This window comes from Chrysemys picta, unplaced genomic scaffold, assembly GCF_011386835.1.
Source record: "Chrysemys picta bellii isolate R12L10 unplaced genomic scaffold, ASM1138683v2 scaf1113, whole genome shotgun sequence".
Taxonomy (NCBI): Eukaryota; Metazoa; Chordata; order Testudines; family Emydidae; genus Chrysemys; species Chrysemys picta.
In genome coordinates this window covers 731-21,000 of record NW_027053820.1, presented here as the reverse complement: position 1 = coordinate 21,000, position 20,270 = coordinate 731, and the positions used below count along the sequence as shown (strand labels likewise).

Sequence of the window (20,270 nt, the reverse complement as noted above, 5' to 3'; positions counted from 1 at the left end):
TTGCTGGCAGAGGAAGGGGGAATCTGTGCAAAATTAAACGAATCTAATTGCTGTTTACAAATAGATGATAATGGAAAGGCGGTAAAACAGCTAACAAAAGAAATGAGAAAGCTGGCCCACGTCCCGGTCCAAGCATGGGGTGGGTGGAATACGGACTGGTTCACGTCCTGGTTACCGCAAATGGGATGGCTCCGAGAAGGCCTTCTTCTCTTTATATTCTTTATTACAACCCTATTATCCCTAGCTTGCTTTGCTCCCTGTGTAGTTGCATTAGTTCGACGAATGGCTAATCAAATTGTACGCCAACGCATGATGGCACTATATCAACCGGTTAAAGTTGAGGATTGGGGGCCATAGGGCTCTCAAAATGCTTTTAAGGGGGGAGAACCTTGTTAGAACAAAGGCCAAATACTCGCCTATTATTTCAGCTGTTCCCCATGGCCATAAACTCCCTTTCCCATATATGAACATATAGCAAGACAAGCAATCAAAGAGGCTCAACAAATGTATCCTATTTACGGCCCCAACAGATGTATTCTATTTACCCCTAAAAAGGAATTTAAAATTCCATAGGTCAGCAGAATGTATGCACGTTAAGTCATTTGTTACTGGGTATAAAAAGGCTTGCTCTACGCTTGTAGGGTGTGTTCCTCCCTCTGGCATGAGTCGAGGGGGACACCCGCTCAGCTGACTGATCAATAAAGAACTTGAAGCCGTCTTCTAGACTCCCGTGCCTCCTTGGGGTAATTGGGCAGCTCCAGGGGGAAACGAGCCCATTTGGCTAACAACATTAAGAAAGGGTTTGATCCTCTGCTCTTGCTTCCCAAATCCCTGCCCTCCTTGCCCCACACAGGCCTCTGCCCTGTTGCTCAAACTCCCATGCACATGTTAGTGCCTGTGTGACCCCCGCAACTGCAAGGTCTCATGTACAGTCTCCTGCCAGCGAACTGAAGCTGCCACTAGATCCAGAATAGGAATCGCAGTTCCTGTGCGCTGCCCTGAATGGAGTCTAGACCCTGGGCATGGGGAAGGCCAACGCTCACATCCAGGTAGATCATCAACCTACTCCTCTGTCCCAGGAGCAGGAAGGCCTCTGGTTCGTGCTCCCTTCGGTAGCTGGAGCTGCTGAGTTGGGAGTGTGGTGGGCAGAGATGGGAACAGGCCATAGGATGAATCAAGTGTCGGGGGAGACTCCCTGTGTGTGGAAGATGATGTTGCCCCTCTGTGGGGAGTCCCTTCCTTGCAGATGCTGGGCTTTGGGTGCTGGACTCTGCCAGGAAGCCCAGCTCCCATCCCTAGCAGCTTGGCTGTTCCCTACACTGCTGTGCACCAAGGCCTCTGCAGAAATGTGCTCTGGGCAAGGACTACAGAGCCTGCTGTCATCCTGGCAGGTGTCACCCCAGGTTCCATAATCCTGACCCCTGGTCTCCCTCCGCTGGCAGGCTCTGAGCAAGGCCTGCCCAGAGAACATGGATGACGAGCTCTCGATCCTGCTGACAGCACCCCCCAGCACAGACAAACTCCAGCACATCTTGGAGGTGAGCAGAATGGGGAGGGGCAGCAGGGGTTTTACCTTAGCCCTGGGGACTCCTAGAAAGAAGAGACTGGAAAGGCAGAGAGAAAATATTGGGTATTAAAGGGCTCTTTAATCGAGCAGAGAAAGGCAGAACAAGACCCAATGGCTGGAAGGGGAAAAGAGAGAAATTCCTATGACAAATAAGGCACAAATATTCAATGGCGAGGATGATTGATCACAGGAAGAAGCTACCATGGAAAGTGGTGGATTCTCCATCTCTTGATGTCATTTAATAAAGACTAGATGCCTTTCCGGAATGTGTTTGCCCCAAAAGTAGCTATTGTGGTAGACAGGAGGCCTGTGATATGCAGGGGGTCAGATTAGATGCTCTAACGGTCTCTGCTGCCCATAAAGTCTACTCATTTCTGAGAAACCGAGTGTAGCATTGGGAGCAGCCTCTGTTTATTAAACAATCAGTTTGTCAGCACCTGCAGGACAATTTGGTTCTTAGGACTAGTGAGCATGGACTTGTCAAGAACAAATCATTCCAGACCAATCCTAGCTCCTTCTTTGGCAGGGTTAGGGGCCTAGTGGAGGTGGGTAAACAGTAGATGTGATCTATCTTGGTGTTAATAAGGCTTTTGACACAGTCCCATAGGACACTCTCACAAGCAAACAGATGCTGCTTAGAACTGTCAGAGCAGCTTTTGCTGGGGGATTCTCCCAGCACTTTCCAATAGTGGGAAAGTATGAAATCCCCATTTGACTGCTGGGGACAGAGCCTAGAGGGGGCAGCAACTTACCCCAAGTCCCACAGGTCAATAGGAAACCAGCAATGGAACCCAGGAGTCCTGACTCCCAGTTCCCTGCTCCAATCACTCCAACAGAGCACACTCCCTCTCAAAGCAGGGGGACCGGACATGAGGGCCTGGTTGTAATTGCCAGCTGTGGGAGGGAGTGTGCAGCAGTGGTTAGTGAAGGGGCCTGGAAATAAGGACTGCTGGGTCTATTGGAGAGTGTCACTAGGAGCAGTGCATAAGATGAGGTGTCCTATCATGTTTACTCAGATCAGATTAGGACATAATAGAATGGCTGAAATAGTTTATTTTATTTGTATTGTATTATTTTGCAATTGTTAAGAGCAGCAACTACTTAGCTCAGACTGAAGCATCTTATCTAATTTTTGAGATCTAAGTGTCTCCTCTTTGAGTGCCACGAGACAATTTAACACATTGTGACAAAGAATTTTCATTGCCACTTGTTATGATTTCAAGAAACAAACTGGTTTAGTTTGAATAGGATTTTCGGTCAGAAACGGTTTCAATGAAATTTCCCCACCATCTCGATTCCTGGGCTCTATCTCTGCCTTTCGGGGTGGGGGGTGGGGGGGGGTTGCTGTCTGTTAGAACAGGAGTCTGATTTGGATAGGGATAGAGACCTCTTCAATGTTTTTAATGAAGTAAATACTAATGGGAATTGTGTGATCATGGGAGACTTTAACTTCCCAGATATAGACTGGAGGACAAGTGCTAGTAATATAATAGGGCTCAGATTTTCCTAGATGTGATAGCTGATGGATTCCTTCACCAAGTAGTTGCTGAACCAACAAGAGGGGATGCCATTTTAGATTTGGTTTTGGTGAGTAGTGAGGATCTCTTAGAAGAAATGGTTGTGGGGAACAGCCTTGGTTTGAGCGATCATGAGCTAATTCAGTTTAAACTAAATGGAAGGGTAAACAAAAATAGATCTGTGACTAGAGTTTTTTATTTCAAAAGGGCTAACTTAAAAAAATTAAGGAAATTAGTTAGGGAAGTGGATTGGACTGAAGGACTTGTGGAACAGATGGATCAGACTGAACAGGTTCCAAACCTCTCGGAGGCTCCTACCTTCTAAACAGGGACATCTGTTTTCTAGGGAAATCAGGAAAAAGAAAGGAGAAAACTCAAAAGAGGTTCCTCCTGGCGCTCACGTACGTGACCCCTAATACTCTCTCAGTCCTCAAAGAGAGACCTCGAGAAGGAGACTTGCTGAAGGAAAGCTACAGGGGACTCAGAGGTTTCCCTGGCCCTGCGCCCCTGTCCTGCCTGGCTGATGTCAGCATCTCTCTGTGAGGTTACCACCTCCCCAGCACCTTTGGCCAATAGGCTGAGGTCCTGTAAAAGACCTCTGTGATGTCACTGCCACACCCACCCCTCCCCTGCAGTGCTAATGTCCTGCCGCAGGCCAGACCCTTTGGAGGTTTGAGCTACTCCCTGTGGATCACCCCGCTCAATGAGTGTTCATTCTAGGAAGCAAGCCGGCTAGACAGTAAAACAGCAGAGGCTGCTCCCAATGCTACACTCGGTTTCTCAGAAATGAGTAGACTTTATGGGCAGAAGAGACAGTTAGAGCATCTAATCTGACCCCCTGCATATCACAGGCCTTTCTGCACCATATGGGGCAGGCAGAGCTCTGCCTGGGCGCAGGGCGAATGGGATGGGTGTAGATCAAGGAAAGGGGGGAGGGGAATGGGTGTGAGGGAAAGAGCTCCTGTCCCAGATGAAGGAATTTGGGGGCAGAGGAAAGGACCCTGCTCCACAGAGAGGGGAGAGAGTTTCTGTGAGTGCCAGGGGGCTCCATTTCCCCTTCCACTAGCTCCCCATTTACAGAGAGCCAGAGCAGTACCTGCAGCAGGGAGCGGGAGTTGCTGGTGGCCTCAGAGGCACAGGCCCTGCAGCGCCTCGGGCACCTGGCGCAAGTGCCGCATGATACGGAGCTGGCGCATCACATTGGCTGTGACATCCTCCTGCTGCAAGGAACGAGAACCTGTCTGAGACTCAGACGCCTCCGAGGAATCAGGGGGGATTAACGGCCCCTGGAACCAGCAGCATTTCCACCCAGCCCCTGCCCCCCTCTGAGGGATGGATTCCCCCTCCTGACCCCCAGGATGGAGTCTTGTTGTCCTTCCTAGTGACCTCCAGTGCCAACCCCCCTCCTTGTACGGGGAGCTCCTGCCACTTCCCCCTCAGTGCCCCTGACAGCTGTTCCACCTCCAATCCACAGCTCAAGTCCTCAGACCCCTCTCCTCCAGCCCCACCCAGGTTGGGTAGGGAGGGGACTGTAGCGGGGGGGCAGGAGGGATTCTGGCAGCAGTGAAGTGGGATGTGGGGAGGCTGAGACCTTTCCCCAAGTCACCCCCATCCCATTTCCCTTTCCCCAGCCACTAATGCGGAAGCCGCAGGATGGCAGCCCTGGTGAATGGGACGGATCGGCAGCCCCTGCTGACTAGGGTTACCATACGTCCGTTTTTTTCCCGGACATGTCCTGCTTTTCGGCAATCAAACCCCCGTCCGGGGGGAATTGCCGAAAAGCCAAACATGTCCGAGAAAATGCCGGCCGGGCACTTCCCCTCCCGCGGCTGCTCTGCTCCGCTCCTCCCCTCTCACACTTTAAGAGCCGAGCTGCCCGAGCCAGCGCTACTGGCTTCAGTCAGCCCCCCCTGCCTCCGGACCCGGAGCCACGGGCCAGGCACTCCTCCCCGGCTCCAACTGAGCTGCTCCGCTCCTCCCCTCTCAGACTTTAAGGTTCCAGGTGCTCTGGGGAAGCGCCGGCCGGGGGTGCAGGGTCTGGGGGCTGCCCGGCAAACCGTGAAGCCGGTAGCGCTGGGGCAGCCCTTTCCCCATGGCTGGGAGTGGTAGGGAGGAGGGGGCGGAATTAGGGCGGGGAAGGAGCGGAGTTGGGGCGGGTCTAAGGGTGGGGAAATGGGCGGGGCCAGGGCCCGTGGAGGGTCCTCTTTTTTTATTTATTAGACATGGTAACCCGACTGCTGACTGAATCCTCCTGTTCTCTCCAGAACGGGTCCAGCCTTGCCAGCAGCAGGACAAGCGTCCCCTGCCCATGTGCCTCAGCCCTGCCTGGTCAGACGCCATCACCCGTCAGTCCTTGGCCTCCCAGGCTGCCAGTGATGGGAGCAACTCTGGGTGGTGGCTCGGGTGACACAGACACCAGACCACTAGGAATTGGGTGCGGCCCTGTGGGACAGGAGAGTCTCGCAGAGGGCACTTGGGGGACTCTCCTGCCCTTCCCAAGAGCGATAGCACCCTGTCCTAAGAACATAAGTCTGGGATGAGGCAAAGCTTGTCATTAATTAGGCTGGCTTAAGAGCTGGGTGGAGCTGCTCCGGGGACAAGCTGGCTCGCTCCTGCTCATGTAGGCGAATTCATCTCCCTTCCCAGGAGCACCTGCTCTCCCTTTCATTCCCCACCAGGCTCCTTGTGCCAGGCCCCACAGGATGGGAATGAGGCCTGGGCCCCGCCCCAATCTCCTGAGTCTAATGCAGCTGCTCACCTTGTCCCCCATCAGCTGCTGGGTTTCCCCCAGGAGGGAGTAGGTGACAGGGAGAGAGACACACACACATTTGTCCTTCTGGTTGCAGGGCTTGTGTCCTTCCAATCCCATTGGTGGCTGCACAGTGGGCAGAGTCCTCGCTGCGTGCCCGGCCCAACAGAATTGCAGGGCGTGGTGTGGAACACAGAAAGAGATAGAGAGACTCATCCTCCAGCCGGGGTCAGTCTGAGAGAAATTGGCTGGGGTCCCAGTCTCACTCTTCTAGCAGGTGCCATTTCCCAGCTGGGTTCCTTACCCCACTGGTGCAGCAGCAGCTGGTAGAGCCGGTAAACCCCCTCCCTGGCCTGCCGGCTGATGTCCTTGGCTGGGTCACTGACGGACAGAGCCAGCTGTGCCATGTGGTGACCCATCCTGGGGAATTCCGCTGAGTTCTAATGGACGGGAGAGGGAGAGGGGACTCCATCAGCATTTTCCTGTCAGCTCCCAGTCCCCCCCGGGCCAGGACTCTCCTTCCTCTCAGCCCCTCTGCAGGAGATGCTAGAGCCAGACCCTTAATTTCCTCTGCCCCCAAGGAAGCCTGGAGCACAGGGTTGTGGGCAGGGCCCTCCATGAGGACTTGCTTCCCCAGCTGCTCCAGGATGACACGGAGGCAGGAACCTGGAGCACAGTCCCCTTAAAAGCCCAGAGTCACCACTTAACTTAGACAAGAAGAACTTGACTCAAGCCAGGCTCACTCTCTGCTCTGACTCTGCCCCCCCGAAGAGGAACACTCCTAACCCACAGCCCCTGCAGCAGCAGATCCTACAGCCCGTCGGAGCCAGCCCACCTACCCCTGGAGTCAGGAAGCTGGGGTCAGAGGTCACTTATGTCAAACTCGGGGAGGGTGATGGTGGATCTGAGCAGGGCCGTGCTGCTCTTAACGGCCCTGGCTCTCTCTCGCAGCACCCTGGACACGATCCAGTAGTTAATGTGCTGTGGGGAAAGGAGGCATTGCACTGACTGCCCTGACCAAGGATGCCCACTGGGGGCCCGGCTAGGAGGACTGACTGGAAAATGGATCTAAGAGTGAAGGTAAAATTGCCCCCACCCCTCTCATCGGGCTCACCTCCAAGATGTACTGGAACCTGTCGGTGTCTGGGGACTCTGCCAGCAGGTTCCCCAGCATGGCGTCCAGGAGGTCTGGCAAGACCCTCGGCAGATCCTGAAAGCAAGGGAGAGCCATGGGTCAGAGTTAGGGAAACTGGGGCTAAACTTGCCACAGGATGGGAAGTGGGGTCTCTGGGAAGCACTGGTGAGACCCCCAAACACATATCCTGGCCTCTCTCATTCACATCCCACTGCAGGCAATTAGCAAGGATTCATGGCAGGATGACAGCTGGCTCTTCTATCCATGACTTTAGCATGATCTACCTGCACTTGGGCGGTGTCCTTCTCCATGTCCAGGGTGAAGACGGCGTGCAGGGCAGCTCGGAGGAGGTGGGTCTCCAGCTCTGGCTCCACGGCAGGTGTCATGGTGCTGGCAAGAGAGAGGAGCCGGTATTAGACTGTGCAGTGCGGGGATGGGACTGGCACCAACACGCAGGTGAAACTGCAGGGAAATAGGCACAGGCTGGCAAGAAGGGAAACTGAGGCACCGAGCCAGGGAATGACAAGGCCAAGGTTTCTCAGACAGACAGTGGCAGGGCAGGAATAGCACCTGTTCCCTGGACCCTGCTGCCCCTCCTGTATCTGATCCTGGGAGTGAGCCTCTCCCCAAAGCCAACTCCTTCAGGAGCCCATAGCAAAGAGACCCCCCCAGACTGTCCTGGACTCCCTGAGAGGTGCCTCCCCCCAACTGGAGCACTAAGGACCAAAGTGGCAGCATCTAGTGTCAGTGGGGTTCATGTGGCTCAGGCCAAACCCCTGGGCTGGGGACCCGCCCGCATAGCACTGATCGAGGGCCTGGGCCCAGGGTGTTCACAGCCCCGCCTTCACCTCTCCCTGAGCCCAGCCTGACTCCTCACCTGGAACAAAGCTGCGGCGCCCATCGGCCTCGCTGCTGCCCGAGTCCCAGTCACTGCTGCTGTCCCATGGGGAGCGGGCTGAGCTGCTGGTGGTGGGACAGGGATCCTCCACCTCCTGCCCTGGGGAGGCTGGAAGGTCCTCACTGACCGGGCAGGGCGATGCCTCCTGCTGGGAATCAGGGCTGGGCTCCTGGGGCCGCTGCTGCCCACACAACATGCCCCAGAGTCACCCTGCCCGGCTCCCCTCCTGTGCTGGGTCCTGCCTGCCCAGCCGCAGCCTGGCCCAGCTCCATTTCGACCTGGCCTCTCCCACCTCGGCGCCTGCGCTGGGAGCGGGTTTTCTCCGCCAGAAGGCTGGGCACTTCCACCTCCTGGCCTGGCCAGGAGCTCCTTCCCCGCCAGTGGGGACGGAGGAGCCGCTGTGCTCCTGGGGAAGATGGCAGCTGCTTCCCTCAGGCTCTGGGGCCACCTGCAGAGCCTTCTTCCTGAACCTCCTCAGGAGCCTGGCCATCCTGGAACCGAGCGGGGAGCGGCCGTGAGTCTGGGGTCAAGGCAGCCTCTCACTAACCAGCCTGTTTGGTCCCTCCCCATCCCTGCCCCAGCCAGAGCAGCTCCTCCTCCCCCACAGGGGTGCATGTAATGCAATCTACACGCACTGGCAGGAGTTCATTGCATGATCTGCTTCCTGCTGTTTGGTTCTGGGCTGTTGGAGTACGGGCTTGCAACCATCTGTGCACACATATTATACTAATTGCATCTAGACCACATCTCCCTAGTTTGTTTGTGAGAATGTCCTTATTAACACCAAGATGGATCACATCTACTGTTTACCCACTTCCACTAGGCCCGTAACCCTGCCAAAGAAGGAGCTTTGGTTTGGATTGGTTTGGAATGATTTGTTCTTGACAAGTCCATGCTCACTAGTCCTAAGAACCGAATTGTCCTGTAGGTGCTGACAAACTGATTGTTTAATAAGGAGTTCCAGTATCTTTCCAGGTATGTTAATGGATGGGAAGACGTTCTTTTTCAGGGATCTCTGACGAGAACTGGGGCACAGCACTTAGTTTGTTGAGGCCATAAAATGGAGACAGGCACCTCTTCTCTTCTCCCAGCACCCCAGATACCTAAAAGGGTGGGACTCACATCCCTCAATGGCCTTTAAAAAAGACAATGGTTACAATGTGGCCCCAACCATTTCTGGTTTCTGCAGACTAGATGTTTTAGCAAAGTTTAGAATTCCTTGGTGCTCAACACCGTGAAACTCCCCTTTCTCCTTCACAAAGGGCTTTAACGCCCCTTATCTCACCCAGGCTCTCGACTGCCCAAAGTTGGAGAATTGTCCCTGTTCCCACTGCAGAGCACCCCCCACGACACACACACAGAGTCCTCCTGGTGGTGGGAGGGGAACAGAGGAAAGGACAGAAGACGTAAGAGATGAAGAGAAAGGAGGGAGGGATGGAGGAAAAGGTAAAACAAAAAGGACAAACCCTAATGTCCCCAGTGATTCTAAGGGACAAAATCCCAGGTGGGGAATAAAATTCGACCACCTTAAGCTAGTGTTTTCCATGCCTAGAATTCAGCTGGCGCCAGATGCATCAGACTGAACAGGTTCCAAACCTCTCGGAGGCTCTTACCTTCTAAACAGGGATGTCTGTTTTCTAGTAAAATCAGGAAAAAGAAAAGAGAAAACTCAAAAGAGGTTCCTCCTGGCGCTTCTGTACGTGAAACTAAATACTCTCTCAGTCCTCAAAGAGAGACCTCGAGAAGGAGACTTGCTGAAGCAAAGCCACAGGGGTCTCTGAGGTTTCCCTGGCCCTGCGCCCCTGTCCTGCCTGGCTGATGTCAGCGTCTCTCTGTGAGGTCACCACCTCCCCAGCACCTTTGGCCAATAGGCTGAGGTCCTGTAAAAGACCTCTGTGATGTCACTGCCACACCCACCCCTCCCCTGCACTGCTAATGTCCTGCCGCAGGCCAGACCCTTTGGAGGTTTGAGCTACTCCCTGTGGATCACCCCGCTCAATGAGTGTTCATTCTAGGAAGCAAGCCGGCTAGACAGTAAAATATCACAAGCTGCTCCCAATACTACACTCGGTTTCTCAGAAATGAGTAGACTTTATGGCCAGAAGAGACCGTTAGAGCATCTAATCTGACCCCCTGCATATCACAGGCCTCCTGTCTACCACAATAGCTACTTTTGGGGCAAACACATTCCGGAAAGGCATCTAGTCTTTATTAATGACATCAAGAGATGGAGAATCCACCACTTTCCTTGGTAGCTTCTTCCTGTGTTCAATCATCCTCGCTGTTGAATATTTGTGCCTTATTTGTCATAGGAATTTGTCTCTTTTCACCTTCCAGCCATTGGGTCTTGTTCTGCCTTTCTCTGCTAGACTACAGAGCCCTTTAATACCCAGTATTTTCTCTCCATTAAGGCACTTCAATGAAGTCCCCTTCAATCTTCTTTTGATAAGCTAAACAGGTTGAGCTCTTTCAATAGCTCACTAGAAGGCATTTTTCTCCAGCCCTCAGAACATTTGGTGGCTCTTTGCTGCCCCAGCTCCAATTTCTAGGACCATCTTTTTCAAAGGAGGACACCAAGACTGGAGGCAGTATTCCAATAGCAGTCTCACTGCTGCTGTGTCACCTCCCTATCCTACTCACGGCTCTGCTCCTACGTCTAATGATGGCTTTAGCCCTGTTCACCACAGCATCACACTGGGAGCTCATGTTGAGTGGCTTCTCCACTCTGGCCCCTAAATCCTTTTCAGAGTGACTGCTTTCCTGGATACACGTCCCCATTCTGGAGGTGTGGCCGGCGTTCCTTGTGGCTACATATAGGACCTTGCATTGGGCTCTGCTCAAACTTGTTTTCTTTGAATGGGTCCAGCTGGCCGAATGAGCCAGATCGCTGTGTATCACTGCCCTCTCGCCATCAGGATTTACCACTCTGGCTGTATTTTGTCACCCCCCAATCTTATCCGCAGTGATTGTATGTTTTCTCCCAACAATTATTTTAAAAAATTAGTCCTTGAGAGCTTCTTCAGACCCTTAGTACCCAGGACCTGCTCCCCACAGCACAGTGAGAAATGCTGTCCAGCCCTGCTTGTACATAGGGGATAAGCACAGAACAAACGTACCTTTAGGAGCTGTGTTGTCCATAGGCTCTGAACAACATGTTGGGGGTCAGCAGATTACAAACGCACGACAGACCTGTAGTGTAGACAGGTCCCAACTGTGTCTCGGTTTCCCACCCTGGAAAATGGGGAGAACAAACAAAACCTTGATTAGCTCCATTTGATAGCTGGGGAAAACGAGGCACCCAGCGGTGCAGAGACTCGCTCATGGTCCCAAAGCCAGGAATAGAAAACAGCAGATCTGATAGCCAGGCCTGGGTCCTAGCCCCAGTTATCCTGGCCTTGCTGCTCTAAGTTTAGTCACAGCCTCCATGTCTTTTCCCCCGTGTCCCTTAACCCCACGTCACTGCAGAAGAGAGATTTTCTGGTAGCCAGCTGGCTCTCCTGCATGTGGATGTCGTTCCAAAAGACGTGCTCTGGCTCAGTCCCATGCTATGGTTGGCTGAAGGAACCACTTGGTCACATTCTAGGCCCTGAGTTATACAGGAGGGGCGACTAGATGCACAGAATGGTCCTTTCTGACCTGAACCTCTATCAATCGCTACATTTTCTGCTGCCAGGAAGAGAACTCTGGACCTATTTTCTCTCATTCACTTTCAGTCGGAATAATTTCAATCCAGGCCAAAAGGATTTCCTCTTCCATTGTGTCTTCAGCACCTTTGGGAGCAACCAGTTACTGTTACCCACAGGTTTCCAGTTTCAACCTGTCCCAGGGTGAGATGGCCAGGAAAGGGGTTGGAGCTGAACTGCACCTGGCCCAGGTGATGCATAGGGGGCGAAGGGAATAAGTGTGGGGGTCACGTGACAAGACGCAGCCTGTGACTAGGTCCCAGGCCTGCTGAGAGATAGAAGGGCAGCCTGTGCTCAGCCAGGAGAGAGACCCCAAGGGAAGCAGGCATGGGAGGGGCTTGGAGCGTCCTTTAAAGGTCAGGGACAAGCTGGGAAGGGGCCAGGCTGAGCACTAAGGACAAGGCCCTAGGAGGGAAAGACAGGGCAGTATAGGAGATGGGGCAGATAGTCCAGTTGGTTTCGGCTCCCAGGACCAGACACCCAGAGGTGAAGGTGATTGTCGGGGCTTCTGTCCTTCTTCCCCAGTGTAGATTTGATAGTGGAGAAGACTGATGCCGTAAGGGGGAAGTGAGTTACCCCAAGGTCACCCAGTGAGTTTATCTCACGAATGCATAGTCGGAAGGATCCAATAGAAACATGGATTTTTCCAGTCTCTTCTTTCTAGGAGTCCCCAGGGCTAAGGTAAAACCCCTGCGGCCCCTCCCCATTCTGCTCACCTCCAAGATGTGCTGGAGTTTGTCTGTGCTGGGGGGTGCTGTCAGCAGGATCGAGAGCTCGTCATCCATGTTCTCTGGGCAGGCCTTGCTCAGAGCCTGCCAGCGGAGGGAGACCAGGGGTCAGGAGCCTGCATTAGCACCGGTGTGCCATTGACCAGGAGCTGGCTGAGGTAAGCACCGCCTGGCCAGAGCTCGCACCCAGAAACCCTGCCCCAGGTCGGAACCCCCCTCCCACACCCCAAATTCCCTCCCAGACCTCACACCCGGCACCCCAACCCCCTGCCCCAGGTCGGAACCCCCTCCTGTACCCTAATCCCTCCCAGACCCCACACCCCCACCCGCACCCCAATCCCCTACCCCAGCCCTGAGCCCCCTCCCGCACCCAAACTCCCTCCCAGAGGCCGCACCCCAACCCTCTGCCCCAGCCCGGATCCCCCTCTGGCACCCCAAACCCCTAATCTCCAGCCCAATCCAGAGCCCGCATCCCCACCGGACCCCTCACCCCTCCCTGCACTCCAACCCCCAGCTCCAGCCCAGTGAAAGTGAGTGAGGGTGTGAGCGCGAGCGACTGAGGGAGGTGGGCTGGGCTGGAGTGAGTGGGGGTGGGGCCTTGGGGAAGGGCATGAAAGGGGTTGGTCAAGGGCGTTTGGTTTTGTGCAAGTAGAAAGTTGACAACCCTACTTAAGGACCTTTGAAAAGCATGCCTCCTTAGCACCGCTCCTGATACCAGGGGCCAAGGCGCCCCCGGACATGAGAACCACAATAGGCCAGAGCAAAACACTGCGTTAGAAATCGGAGCTCAGACTGCCAAGCGAACGATAGCTGACAGACAGGAGATGCAGGTATTAAGTTGTGCTTTCAGCCAGCAACTGGTGTTCATCCGTTTGCACCACACACAACACCTGTAGCCAGGGCCACTATTTCCTTGTCTGTCTGCCTGTTTAGCGTCTCTCGGTCCTTACTGTGCCCATCACCGTGGTGTCTGAGTGGCAAACCAAGGGTTTGATGTATGCATATGAAACTGCCTGACTGGAAGGACGTGGTTTGGTGTGGATCAGTGACTGCTGGGGCGATTGGTGGCAGAAGGCTCTGAGGGCCTGGGCTCATTCCGACCTGGCTCATTCCATTGGCTTCTACAGCTGAGAGCAGCCCAGTCTCCTGCCTGGGTCCGACGCAAACCAGGAAGTACAGGACCACGGTTAATAAGAGCAGCTCAAAAGATCATTTTCGCTGAGCCCAGCCCTGCACAGATTTCCAGCTTAGGTTTGCATTTTCAGCAAAAGTTCTTCTTGATTATTTTCTCCCAACCCACTTCTGCCTCCATAATAGCCAGCCACCCCGTCAGTCGCATCCTGGGGCGCTATAGGGACACGCGTGTGTGCGTGTATGTGCACGTCTGTATATATATGTATGTGTACATGTGTGTACGTGTATGTGCACATGAGTGTGTGCACATGTGAGTGTGCGTGTGTATGTGTGTACATGTACCCCAGTCAGATGTATACATCTGGATTTCCTTTGAAAGAATTTCAAATTGAGCTGATCAAGTGCAAATGGCAAAGCACCCAATTCCTCTGCCCCCCAACTGCCTTCGCTGCTTTAACGTACAACCTGCTCCGCTGACACCTCTGACTCCTGAAAGCCCTAATGCTCCCGGGGAGCAGGCCGTGCCCTGCCCTGCCCTGGCTGCCCCGGGTGTTACCTCGGAGGGAATCGTTCCAGATTCCAATGGGTGGCAAGTCCAGGGAAGAGCCTTATCTGGGGGAAGGCTGTACCAGACCCGCCCGACCCAGGCAGGCTCCCAGGTACCCCTCTGCTCGGGGCTGATAAGGCTCCTTAGCAGTTTCTCTCCAAACAAATTCCAGTTCAAGACACCTGAGAGCTCCACAGCAGGGCAGCATCCCCAGAGCGCAGCAGGGCGGGGTTAGGGGGAGCAGTCGGTAGCAGCACCTGCCCCTCGTTCGGCAGGAGCGAGAAGTGCCAGCCACGTGCTGCCTCCATCCCCAGAGGCCAGGTGAGAGTGAATTCCCACGTCCCCGCACGATTGGTTCCGTCACTCTTCTACACTTACATGGATTTCCAGTGTCAATGTTTCTAACATCAGCTTTGCCAGCTCTCCTTACACCTTTGTCTGCTAGAGCAAAAACCTGAAATGCAGCTACCTCCTCCTGCTGGGTGACTATAGACCTTAATGACAGACCTCGGAACTGCTTAGTCAAGCTGACTAGCTGCAGCCCCTCGGGTTGCCTGCTCGAAGGTGTGCTGGCCAGGCCACAAGTCATTTCTGTGCCTCTTCCCTGCTCCTTCTCAGCATTTGAACATCATTGGACTAGTGTGAACAAGAGTCTATACTGGGGAGAGCCCAGGGTCAGAGAGTCACTAGACTCTTGTGAAGGCTGCTTCCCCACTCTGAACTTTAGGGTACAAATGTGGGGGCCTGCATGAAAACTGCTAAGCTTAACTACCAGCTTAGATCTGGTCCACTGCCACCATTCCCAAGTGGATTCCCTTCCCTGGGAAGCCTTGAGAAACCTTTCACCAATTCCCTGGTGAATACACATCCAACCCCCTTGGATCTAAAAACAAGGAGAAATTAACCATCCCCCTCCTTCCTCCCACCAACTCCTGGTGGATCAAGTTCCAAACCTCTTGGATCTTAAAACAAGGGGAAATCAATCAGGTTCTTAAAAAGAAGGCTTTTAATTAAAGAAAAAAGGTAAAAAACATCTCTGTAAAATCAGGATGGAAAATAACTTCACAGGGTAATCAAACTTAAAGAGCAATAGGCCAGAGCAAAACGCTGCATTAGAAATCGGATTCAAAGTACAGCAAACAGAGGTAAACACTCTAGTAAAAGGTACATTTACATGTTGAGAAAACAAAGTAAAAACTAACACGCCTTGCCTGGCTGTTTACTTACAAGTTTGAAATCTGAGAGACTTGTTCAGAAAGATGTGGAGAACCTGGATTGATGTCTGGTCCCTCTCAGTCCCAAGAGCGAATGACTTCCCAAACAAAGAGCACAAACAAAAGCCTTCCCCCCACCAAGATTTGAAAGTATCTTGTCCCCTTATTGGTCCTTTGGGTCAGGTGTCAGCCAGGTTATCCGAGCTTCTTAACCCTTTACAGGTAAAAGGATTTTGGAGTCTCTGGCCAGGAGGGATTTTATAGTACTGTACACAGGAGAGCTGTGCCCAGAAACTAGCCCCAGGTGGGCAGAGGATGCCACCGAGTATCGTTCTGAGCTGGTGCGTGTGTGAAAGAGACAAGCCAGGCAGTGCAGCCAGGACACGGAGGCAGAGCAGGAAAGCCGAGCAGAGCCTGTGAGCATGGTGTGATCGTGGGAGGAGCATAGAGAGCTTTTTGGCCAGGTGCTGGCTAAAGAGGCTTGGAGCTGAGAGCAGGGAGGCTAATCCCTGCTGTTGGTTCCTGCTGTGTTTGGAGAAGCAGGACGCTGTATGTTCCTTGTCAATAAACAAGACATCAAAAAATTACCAGACTCCACTGCCAATTTCTGCTCCCCACTGGAACATCCCCAGGGCCCCAAACTTTGACTAGCCCCTTGGGTTGAAGAGGGACACCAATATCTTTATTGTGTGGTTTCGTTGCACGTCTATCTAATCTCAGTGGTTCATCAGCAACTAATTACTGTTGCAATGTTTTCTCATGTAATAACCATATTTATTAAAAACACAGAGGGCAGGTTTTTCAACCCAAACTCACCACTGCTAATACATGCAGGATTCAGATGTAAAGTCCTGGCTTTGAGTCATCCCCCATTTAAATGCTCAATCACAGTTGCTAGAAATCCAGTGTCATGATTCATTGATCACTAATGCCGAGGGGCAGTGGCAGGGCTGGGAGAAGCAGAGGTTAATGTGGGTCTAAAGTTGTAGTGAGTGACATGGCTTCCAGCGAGGCAGAGTGGAAGCGGGGGTCCAGTTATACACACCAATCACACTCTTCGTGTCATTCGAACGCACCGGCGGGGTCAGCTCTCAGCGTTTATTCCAGGGGATTTACTGTGCAGAAGCCAACAGGAAGGGAGTGAGCAGAGTGGAGGCATTGCAGGGACTGCACTGATACCAGCTATAACGAGACTAATCAATTAAGGTTGGCTATTATCAGCAGGAGAAAGAAAACTTTTGTAGTGATAATCAGGATGGCCTATTTCCAATAGTTGACAAGAAGGTGTGAGTAACAGTAGGGGGAAAAATTAGCATGGGGAAATAGTTAAAGCTATGACCTTGCTTTTGAAAGCCTGTTTTTAAATTAACTTTTCACCACTAGGAGGGTGGTGAAACACTGGAATGCGTTACCTAGGGAAGTGGTGGAGTCTCCTTCCTTGGAGGTTTTTAAGGCCCGGCTTGACAAAGCCCTGGCTGGGATGATTTAGCTGGGAATTGGTCCTGCTTTGAGCAGGGGGTTGGACTAGATGACCTCTTGAGGTCCCTTCCAACTCTGATATTCTATGATTCTATGATTAGGTGGGGGATGGCGCGCCGTGTCTGATCTAATATTGTCTCCCCTTCTCAGCGGCGCTGGCTCCCAAGGAGGATGGGCTCCTCCTGCCGGACCCAGCACACGTCTGTTGGCTTAACCAGGATGAGGGAAGACCTGCACTCCCCACTCTTACAGAACCCTGCCCAGTAGATGTAGCCTTTCCCATTGAGCAGGACGTTCTGACACTTGTCATACCACCAGCCTCCATAGCTACTTGCGCAATTCCCACTGGCCTGGTCCTGATCCTTGTCACTTGTGCTGAACTTCATGTTGTCGTGTATGCCCCCCAGGCCGGAGTGGTAGGTGGTGAGATAGTCCTCGCCGTCCCCAGAGTACCTGCCCAGCCTCAGCGGGTACCCGCTGGGCTCATCCTCGACACTGAAGATGTCGTACTCTGCGTAGCGGGTGTTGTTGGATTTGTCCTCCACCACAAAGCGGACCTTGTAGATGGTCTGCCGCGTGAGCAGGGACAGGTACTCGTTGCCCAGCCAGTAATCCTGCTGCACGTTCCCAAAGCTGTACTTGTAGGTGATCCAGGACTCCTTCCAGGTGATCTCTGTGTTGTAAGAATTTCTCTGGACAACGGTCCAGCCTTTGCCTTCGGTGTCCATGTCACACCACACCACTCGAGGGGGAGAGCCTGCTGGCTGGATGACATGGAGCCCGCTGGGGCTGTCCCTGGGGATGTTGCTGCAGTCTTTGGGGAACCCTGAAATGCCACGAACATCAGGTTAAGGGGGCGGGGGGGAGGGGAGGGAGAGAGAGAGAGTGCGCGCTAGCTAGCTCAATCAAATCAGCCTGGGGTAACTAGAGGCTGGGTTTTTAGAGGCAGGTCCTGTGTATTTCACAATACTACAGCCACAGAATCCGCCCCGGCCATTCCTGGCCACAGAATCTGGCTCCAGATCTTACACTTTCATTTTACCAATAAAATAAAATAAGAATAGTTTCTTGCTCTGCTGGTTTTGAAGAAACCTTGAAGAGATGAATCAAGTGTAAACCAAGGCTCTGTATCCTTCCTGAGTCCGTACTGCTGAAGAAATCGTTTGGGGAGGGTGGGGGAGACGCTGCCAGATCCATCTCAGCGAATGTCAATTATGAAACCCATCAGTGACAATTTAAATGGGAGTTTTCAAAGAGCCTAAGGGAGTTTGACACCCGACTGTGATTGGAATTCAGTGGGATTTAGGCACCCAACTCCCTGTGGCGCCTTTGAAAATTCCAGACATCCTATCGAGGGGCTTGTCTTTGGGGCGGAAATTGTTCCGAACTATCCTGGTAGAATGAGAGCACTGTGGTTATACTGCCCCTCCCCTCCCCAGGGTCCTCCCTCGAGCCTGAGCCCCCCCAGCTCCCCTACCCCCCAGACAATCCCCCTGTGTGCCCCACCCCCATAGCTGAGCCGAGCGGGAGGAGCTGCTGAGCTCTGCGGGGCCGGGGGCTCAGGGCCACCTCTGGAGCTGGTTCGGCCCCTGGCCTGCCTGGGCAAGCCCCTGAGCAGCTCCCAGAGCCGCTGGAGGTGTGGGGAGAAGGGAATGAAAACCCCTGACAAGGAGGAACTGGCTCTCCCTGCTGCCTGGACTCTGGGGGCAAGGCTTCTAGGCATGAGCGAGAGATCCCCAGCTGTTAGCCGGGGCTAGCCCTATATAGGAGTTGGTGAGATGGAAGGGTAGAACTCCCAGCCAATTTGGGGGGGTGCCTGGTTCCCACACGCTGCCCTGCGGTTGGCACCAGCGCTCTTCAGTCACTGCCGGGGCCTTGGTAGCCGTTACTGGAGAAAGGGATAACGAAGCTGTGTAAAGCAAACAGCCAGTCGAGCAGCACCTCCCCCACCCCGGCTGGCTCATTCCCAGGCGCTGGAGGCCTGCGAATGGGAGTAGTGGGCTCACTAGCGCAGGCCGGCCTTGCGATCCCTTCGGAGAACTCAGCGTTTCTTTGGGCCCAGCGCTGGCGGGGGGGCTGGAAGGTGCATTCAGTGGATAAGTGGATCTAGGGGTGACCCCGGCATGGGGGAGAGGAGCAGAATCAGGCCCACGATGCCCTGATCTCGGATATGGCAGATGATAGAAGCTCTCTGACGGGTTCTCTACTCACCCCTCTCGACCTTCTTGTGGGCCAGGCCCCGTTGCCCTGCACGGGGGCTACGCAAAGGAGTGCCATCATGGACAGCGCAGACAGAAGCAGGAGAGAGCTGGACTGGAACCCTGCAGGGGACAGAAACCACTGGACATGAGACCAGGAGAGAGTTTCACAAGTGCCTAAATCCCACTAGAAGTCACTGGGATTTAGGCACTTAAGTGACTTAGCCACTCTTGAAAATGTTACCCTTAGACGCTAAGGCCAGAGTTTTCAGAGGGCTCAACTACTGGGCCAGATTTTCAGAAGAGCTCAGCTCCCAGGTAGGCACCGCAGGACATGGCTGGCTGTTCAAAGGGGCTCAGCATGGGGGGGGGGGGGGGGGAAGTCTCTGGAGACGGGGTGAAGCCCACCATTCACCTCTCCCCTGGCCCGGCCACTGTCTCCGTCTCTGCAGCCGGCCCGATTAGCACACAGCTGGGACCCAGCTGCAGGGTAAAAACCATTCAAAGATTGCGGCTCCGATGGCCTGGCTCCCGGGTCCCGGGCGGGTCAGGGCCAGCTGGAGCGCTCCCTGTGGTGGGGAAGGAGCTGCCGCCTCTCTCCCCCGCTGCACCGCTGCAAGGGGAGTGCTGCTCGGAGCAACCCCCTCTGTCCCAGCTCCCCCGTCCACAGTCACTACCACCAGCCGGAGGGCAGTGCCCGCTCACCCACACAGAGACAGCAGCTGGGCAGCCTCCGGCAGGGCTCTACCCCCCTCAGATGAGCGCCCGGTGAGAGGGGCCCAGGGCACAGAGCTGCTGTGTGCCCCACGCCAGGCATGCTGCCCCCTGCACTGCAGCCCAGCAGCCCAGAGGGGGACACGCTGCTGACACTGCAGCTGTTCTGTGGGCCCAGCTCAGGCCAGGCTTAAAGTGGGCAGAGTCGCCAGGGGCCACAGTCCTGGGCAAAAAGAGTTCAAAATGGAGCCGGGTCCCTGAGGGGTGCGCTGTAAGCGCTGCCCTAGCAAGGGCATGGCCATTTATTTCAGCCGGGATTAACATAGACACCCCTCCCCCGCCCCACACATGCTTTTCCCAGGCCACCTTCAGCACTCAGCGCAGGGATTCACAATGACCTTGACGGGATCAGCAGCCCAGAGCAATCCAGACTCTTGGCCAGAAACCGGCTCATCTATCACGACCCTGGTATTACATCTTGTGTAGCTACAGCCCACAGAACGCAGAGCACGGCATATGCAGCCCCCAGTGGTAAATAGGTTGAGAACCCTACAGCAGAGGCTCACGTGTGAAGCTCCAGAGGTCCCAAGTTTGATTATAGCTGCTGCCGGCCCATGACAGTTGCAAAATGGCAGCTTTTTGTGGGGTGAGGCGGGGCGGGGCGGGCGGGGTGTGTGTGTATGTGTCAAACCAGAACAGGCTAAAGC

At 54.0% G+C, this 20,270-nt stretch overlaps 1 protein-coding gene across 1 annotated transcript; it reads right to left on the bottom strand.

Annotated features, from left to right (window-relative positions):
• Window positions 1-14,946: 14,946 nt before the first annotated feature.
• LOC135979667 (fibrinogen-like protein 1-like protein) lies at window positions 14,947-19,161 on the bottom strand. The gene is made up of 2 exons (XM_065579941.1): window positions 18,863-19,161; window positions 14,947-17,477 (listed from the first exon to the last, which is right to left on the bottom strand). The coding sequence occupies exon 2, from the start codon at window positions 17,377-17,379 to the stop codon at window positions 16,798-16,800; it is 582 nt and encodes a 193-aa protein (XP_065436013.1). The 5' UTR covers window positions 17,380-17,477; window positions 18,863-19,161; the 3' UTR covers window positions 14,947-16,797.
• Between the last annotated feature and the right edge of the window lie 1,109 nt (window positions 19,162-20,270).